This window comes from Propithecus coquereli, unplaced genomic scaffold (assembly GCF_000956105.1).
Source record: "Propithecus coquereli isolate 6110/MARCELLA unplaced genomic scaffold, Pcoq_1.0 Scaffold114, whole genome shotgun sequence".
In the NCBI taxonomy this organism is placed as follows: Eukaryota; Metazoa; Chordata; class Mammalia; order Primates; family Indriidae; genus Propithecus; species Propithecus coquereli.
Window position 1 is genome coordinate 2,460,593 of NW_012135414.1, and position 7,515 is coordinate 2,468,107.

General features: G+C 47.7%; 1 protein-coding gene across 1 annotated transcript in view; it reads right to left on the reverse strand.

The window, feature by feature from the left end:
- The window catches only part of RUSC2 (RUN and SH3 domain containing 2), a 21,262-nt gene that overhangs the window by 10,493 nt on the left and 3,254 nt on the right, over positions 1–7,515 (reverse strand). Inside the window, exon 2 of the mRNA XM_012656923.1 lies at positions 657–2,753. Coding sequence (XP_012512377.1) covers positions 657–2,685 — 2,029 coding nt within the window. The 5' untranslated portion in view covers positions 2,686–2,753. The remainder of the gene's footprint in view (positions 1–656; positions 2,754–7,515) is intronic.

The following is a 7,515-nucleotide window of genomic DNA, read 5'->3' on the forward strand; positions in this document are numbered from 1 at the left end:
CTTTCATTATCCATTTCATTTTCTGTTTCCATCCTCAGCTGGAATTCCTTGAGAGCAGAGATTGTCTTTCTCATCTCTCTGTCACCAATACCACCTTAACATGGAGCCTAGTATAAAATACTTAAAATGTAATGAAATAAATAGGGAAAGAGCTGGCCCACAGAGGCCACTTGGAACTTAAAGGTCAAGGGTCAGGTCTCAGACCCTTTGGAGAGTGGCTACAATCACTGATCAAAGAATAAATTTCACTGACACCCAGTGTGGTTTTCCTGTCGGACATATCCCTTGGTTGTCCCTTAAGCACTACAAATTCCTAAATGTCCCAAACTGAACTCATGCCTTGTCCCTCTTCCAGTAAATCTACTTCTGAGTTTACAGTCCCTATCCATGGCATCATCATCGTTCTAGTCAGTCTTCTGAATATTTCATTTCCCAGTATGTCAGCCTCTAAGTCCTGCTGATTTTATCTCCTCAGTGTATTTTTGAATCTTCTATCTTCCCCCCATTCCCCACTATAACCGTGGGACATGCCCTGCTGGAGAGAGAACAGACTAGGCTCAGGAACCTCTTGTGGTATGGATGGGTGGCTGGCAGGGACCTTTCGCCAAGGAGGTCATGCACATATCCTGGTATTCGCCAACCTCTAGGTTCCTTACCGTCAGCTCTAGCTCTTGCATCCCTCTGGGTATGGCTGTTGGCTGGGCTCCCTGGGAGTGCAGGCCCTGGATCCAACAGCTGGGCCAGGGGGCCTTGCCCAGCAGCTCTGAGGCCAGTAGGAGGCATCTCACTGGACTGGGGGCCCTGAAAGCCCTGGGTGGACCAGGGCTCTGGGCCAAGTAGGTCCATGCCTGGCCCCAAGGGCATGGGTGGTAGGCTATGGCTACATCGAGTGCCTTCATCCGCTGGGCACCCCCTATCTTGCTGGGCTTCTTGGATGGGTGTGAACTCCTGGGAGGAGTCCCCAACGCTCACTCGAAGTGGGGGGGAGCCAGAGCCTGCAGCTTTCTTCCGGCCCTTGGCCAGCTCAGCAAAGGAGGTGACCCTCCTGGGTGGGGAGCTAGGCCCAGCCAGGGCTGCAGGGCCCTCACTCAAGCGTACTGGGCAACTCAACATGCGTTCCAGCGAGCCCAGGCGGACAGGAGGGCTGCGATCGAGGCTGCGGTCATAGCTACGAGAGCGCTGGCGACCCGTGCTGAGGTTGGGGGGTGAAGTATTTGTGTACACTTGTCCCTCAAGCACAGTGGGGCCTGTGGCAGCTGCAGCTTCTGCTGAGGAACCCACTGCCTCTTGTTCTTCTGGCTGGACTTCCGGCTTCTGGAACAGGTAATACTCAGAGGGCTGGCTGGGGCCTGGGTCTGGACCAGGGCCTGGTGGGGGACTTATCTTGGTGTGTTCCTCAGAGCAGCTGGTGATGGAAGAGCCAGCGGGACTTGGGGATGATTGGGAAGACAAGTCACAGGTGACAAGTTTATAGTAATTTTGTGTGGCTACAACAAGACGGGCCTGGCTCTGGAAGCAGGCTGTGAGGTCAGCCACAGCCGGGCAGGGCTCACAGTGAGGGCGGTAGGAGTTGCAGTTGGCATCAAGCTCAGGAGATGAGGCATGAGGACAACCATAGCCCCCTTCCCTTCCTCCACTTTCAGGGTGGTGGGACTCACAAGACATCTTAGACTCAGCAGGGGAGGGCTGCAGGTCCAGGTAAAAGGCGCCCGGGTCCGAGTGGCTGCAGAAGGAAGAGTCACTGCAGGACTGTGGGGCAGAGTTGAGATTGGCACGGGAGTTGCCATGCATCTTGTTGTAGAGAGTGCTGAAGGTGACCAGCACCCCGTCTGAACTGTTGCAGGAGGAGTCACTCACGTAGCCCATGGACTGGTCAGCCGCCTCCGACTGGCTGGAGGTGCTACTGCAGCGGCAGTGCTGGGCTCCTGGGCCCGAGCATCCAGGGTTCCTTGGGGATTCATCTGAACTGAGCTTCCATTCCTGGTCAAAGGAGAAGCCAGAGGTATCACTGGCTCCACCCCCACTGCCACTGCCGCCAGGTCCCCCACACTCATCCAGCTCCATGGTCTCTGCTTCCAGCTCTGGCCGGCAGCAGTGGCCGGTGCTGCACTGCTGGGTATCCAAGGTTGTCACTGGCTCCTGTTCCTGCCCCACCACCACTCCAGCCCGACTGCGTGTCGCCCCCCATGGCCTGCCCACTCTGGGGCCAGATGGTGGCAGCTGGAAAGAGGATAGATGGAAGGTGGGCTGGCCAGTGCCATGCAGGTGGAAGGACTGCTGGGTGGCACTGTCACCAATGCCGTCATCGTACAGGTCACCAAGTCCTGGCTCACCCACACCTTCCTGCAGCAAGAAGGGATTGTGTCGTTTGGGGGCCCCAGGGCCTCTTCCATCCCGATCCCTGCTCTTGGTGCCGTCTGCAGGCCGCACAGATGCCCCCGGAGCAGAGTGCAGGCTGCTATACAGCAGGGAGTCAGCTTGTCCCAGGTCTGGATCAGGCTGGGTGATGCCCAGCTCGGGTGGGCAGAAGGGGTTGGGTCTTGTGCTCCCACTGCTTCCACTTGCCCCTCCACAGCACTGCCTGTCTGGAACTTGACAATGTACCAGGGGGATGTGATGGACGATGAGGGTCTCTCCAGTCAACTTTGGGGGACTATCCATTCTGGAAAGTTCGAATAAGGGCATCAACAGCACCAGACGCTGCCCCCAGAGCCCAGTGGGGCAGAACACATTTCATCAGGAGAGCTTGGCACCTGGAGAGAGAAGGAAAGAAAGGGAACCTAATGTCACCTCCCTGCAAGTCAGGGACATGGCCTTCCCCAAGTAATTTTCAGATGGAGAAGCGCCCAAGAGGAGAAAAGGCTCCATCAAGGGGGAGCTCTGATCGCATAGCCTGATATGCAGGTGGGGACCCCACCACGCTTTCTGCGTTGACAGGTCCAGCTCCTGAGGTCCCCCTTCATTTTAAAGCCACCTGGCATCCAACTGTGATAGAAGTCTAGAAAAGGCCAGGCCCCTTTTAATGCCAGATACGAAGGTCTGGGAGTCTCAGGGACAGTACTTTCCCCTTCTCTTTCAAGGACCCTATGCTTAGCAGTGCACGATGACTAGTCCTGAGAACAAGAAAAGTATGAATAGTGACGTAACTAAGAAAAAACAACGAGGATGTCTAAAAGGATACAAGGTGCTGAGGGGAAACAGAGAAGACTTAGACACAGCTATCGCATGTAAGTTTACATATGAGGGGAAAAGTCATGAATAATGTGTCATGTACTCATGGCAATAAGCTCTAATTTTACAAGAAACATATTTTTAAATATATCATCTGACCAAGTGACTGCTACCTCTGACCCCCTTTTTCCTTCTATGAGCCCCAGAATACTTGTCGCTCTCTGATGACTGTGGGCTGAGTATGCTTACTGTCCTCACTACTGTCCTGGAGCTTCTTGAATGCAGAGACAGAGTTGGGCATAGGGTGACTGCAAGTGTGGCTGGTGTCAACCTCTTCCTCCTCAAAGGGGGTGGGGCTTTTTTATCTACTTTGTATCACTCTAACTCATCATCACATAAGGCCTGGCAAACGTCAGAGGCACACCACGTTCTTAATGTTTGTCTAGCCCTGGATAGAGACCTCCTGAAGTGCCCGAATTCTGCCCAGTTTTAGCCTAGAACTTTCACTACTGGCATCCCCTAGAAAGTCTCTTCCCACTCTGACCTGTGATAAGCTAAAGTACAGTTCTCTCTTGTTCAAGGTCTCCTGGACCCAAGGACGCAGAGTCCATCCTGAGCTTCTCTGGTCTCTTGGCTGCACTGTGGCAGGGTGGCCTCCTCAAGTTCTAGTCTCCTGTGCTTCCAGGTTCAGGTGCCAGCAGTCCTCATTCCCTCGGACTCCTCACATGTAATTTCTCCTAATTCATTCATTTCTCTTCCTTCCCTTTTTATTCCTATCATTTTCCTTTCATCCACCCTGAGTCTGAACCCCCCATTCCCTTTCTCTTATTCATCATTGACTGAGCACTTGCCACCATCCCTTTCTTAAAATTTAACTCATTTAGGCCACAGGGTCACAGCTGTGGAGTGCAGTAAAGAGCGAGCAAGTCACATATGCTCAAGGACAAGAACAAGCAATACATAAAAAAAGTCAACTGCCTAATAAATATGAAAGACAAGGTATTCAAATTATTTATGTTAAATTATATTAAAATTAAGAAGCAAGTATTTACAATATTTTTTCCGCTTCCCCTTTCTGAGACAAAGGTTTCTTTGCAGAACTTCCAAGTGTTTGTGCGTGGATTGGGGTAACGCGTGGAGATGTAGAAATGCAGATACTAAGAGAGGCTAAACTGACCTAACAAGATTAAGGGTTATAGAAGAACATGGGAGTAAATCTTTGTTATCTTGGATTAGGTGATGGTTTCTTAGATATGACACCAAAAGCACAAGTGACAGAAGAAAACAGATAAATTGGACTCCATATGAATTTAAAACCATTGTGCTTCAAAGGATACCACTAAGAAAGTAAAAGGACAATACACAGAATAGGAGAAAATATTTGCAAATCATATATATGATAAGAGACTTCTAACCAGAATATATAAAGAACTCTTACAAGTCCACAATAAAAAAGGCATATAGGCCAGGTGTAGTGGCTCATGCCTGTATTCCCAGCACTTTGGGAGGCTGAGGCAGGAGGATTGTTTGAGGCCAGGAGTTTGAGACCAGACTGGGCAACATAGCGAGATGTCATCTCTATAAAAAAAAATTAACTGGGCGTGGTGGCGCATGCCTATAGTCCCAGCTATTTGGGAAGCTGAGGCAGAGGATTGCTTGAGGCCAGGAGTTTGAGGTTGCAGTGAGCTATGATGATACCACTGTACTCTAGCCTGGGTAACAGAACAAGACCCTGTTTCAAAAAAAAAAAAAGGCATGTAACCCAATTAGAAACTGGGCAAAGAACCTGAATAGGCATTTCTCCAAAGCAGACATACAAATGGCTAACCAGCACGTGAAAATATATTCAACATCATTAGTCATTAGAGAAATAAAAACCACAAGGAGATACCACTTCTCTCCCGCTAGGACGGCTAAAATAAGAAACACAGACAATGACAAATGTTGATGATGATGTGGAGAAATTGGAACCCTCAAACATTGCTGAGGGCTTTGTAAAGTGGTGCAGCCACTTTGGAAAACAGTCTCACAGTTCCTCAAAAATGTTAAACATGGAGTTAACATATGACCCAGCAATTGTACTCTTGGGTATATACCCAAGAACAACGAAAACATGTTCACACAAAAGCTTGTATACAAATGTCCATAGCAGCATTATTCACAGTACCCAGACAAGTGGGAACAAACCAAATGTCCTTCAAATGATGAATGGATAAACAAAATGTGGGATATACATGCAACAGAATATCTGGCAATAAAAGGAATGAAGTACTGGTACACGCTACAACATGAATGAACTTTAAAAAGGTTACGCTAAATCAAAGAAGCCAGTCACAAAAGGCTTCTGTGTATGATGTTGTACGAGCCCATTTATACGAAATGTCCAGAACAGGCAGCTCCATAGAAATAGAAAGTAGATTAGTATTTGCCAAGGGCTGGGGGGCAGGGGAATAAAGAATGGGGATGGAGGCTCTTTTTGGGGTCATGAAATTGTTCTGAAATCAAACAGTGATGATAGTTACACAAGTCTGTGAATATAATAAAAACTATAGAATTTTATGGTATGTGAATTATATCTCAATTTTATAAAAGGATAAGTTTTATGATACGTGAATTAGATCTCAATAAGGCTGTTGTGTAAAACTTTTTTTAAAACAGGAAAAAAAAGGTTAAGGTTTATGGCAAGAGGGATGGAGAGGTCAGGAAGAGAACTAGTGCAGACCTGTGGCGAGGGCTGGGCATTTGCAGAGACAGGTGAGGAGGGGACGAGAGGAACAGCTGCCTTAACTGCAGCATTATGAGAGAGATGATGAGTTTTAGGAAGTTTTGCTATGAGGTTCATGAGGTCATTTTCCTTTTGCTCCTCCCCATCTCTTCTCTTCCTTCATGAAGAAAACTGTGGGCTCAAATATATGTGCTGTAAGGATAACAGAAAGTTGAAAAGTTGGGAATACTCGGAAAATAGCAGATTATAAATGCATGTCCAGGCCAGGGATGGTGGCTCACGCCTGTAATCCCAGCACCTGGGAGGCTGAGGCGGGAGGATCACTCGAGGTCAGGAGTTCGAGACCAGCCTGAGCAAGAGCGAGACCCTGTCTCTACTAAAAATAGAAAGAAATTATCTAGACAACTAAAAATATGGAAAAAATTAGCCGGGCATGGTGGCGCATGCCTGTAGTCCCAGCTACTCAGGAGGCTGAGGCAGTAGGATTGCTTAAGCCCAGGAGTTTGAGGTTGCTGTGAGCTAGGCTGACACCACAGCACTTTAGCCCCGGCAACAGAGCGAGATTCTGTCTCCAAAAAAAAAAAATTAATAAATAAACAGCATGTCCAATGTGACATCATTTTTGTAAATATATAATATCTATATGCACAGAAGAAAATCTGAAACATCTGCCACAAAATATTAACAGTGCCTATCTCTGTTGAGTGATTTTGGATTATTTTAAATTTTTGTTTCATCTGTATTTTCTAATTTGTTTGTAATAGGTACCCATTATGTACATAATTTAAACAAGCTTTAAGGAGGAAGCATCTCTTTACTAGGTTTCTCCTGGGTTCTGACCATGACCCTGAAGGCTGGACTAAGAGAAGCATGGAGAACTTTCTTGTACACGCAGCATCAATTTCGGGAGTACCTATGGGCTATAGCCATCATTGATCTTCAATGGGGACTTCCCCCCTTTTAAAGCACCATTTTCAAGAGGCATTCACAAGAATTTATGATCTTAAGAATTTATGATTCTGGCCCACGAAACCATGACTGGCACATACATGCATTCATATGGAAAAGCACAGGGATGCAAGGCACGCAATCTAGAAAGCTGATCCTCTAAACCAGGGGTGAAGAATGACTGAGTGTGGTGGGTGAGGGTGGAGCCCTTGGCGGGAGGCCGCTGACAGCTGTATTATGTTATATTGACACATCTGTCCCCGACACTAAAACGCAGTTCCTTGAGGTCAGAGCCTGTGATGTAGTCAACTCTGTGTCTCTACAACTTATTACACAGTGCTGGGAACATGGTAGGCGCTCAGTTGTTTGTTGATTATTTTACCCATTTAAAAAAACTGAGTTGTTTGTCTTTTTATTATTGAGTTGTAGGCTTTTAAAATTTATTCTGGATGCAAATCCTCTGTCAGATATATGTCTTGAGAGTATTTTCTTTCAGCCTGTGGCTTGTTTGTTTTCTTAATGGTGTTTCTTGATTAAGAGAAGTTTTTCGGCCAGGCGCGGTAGCTCACGCCTGTAATCCTAGCACTCTGGGAGGCCGAGGCGGGCGGATTGTTTGAGCTCAGGAGTTCGAAACCACCCTGAGCAAGAGCGAGACCCTGTCTCTACCAAAA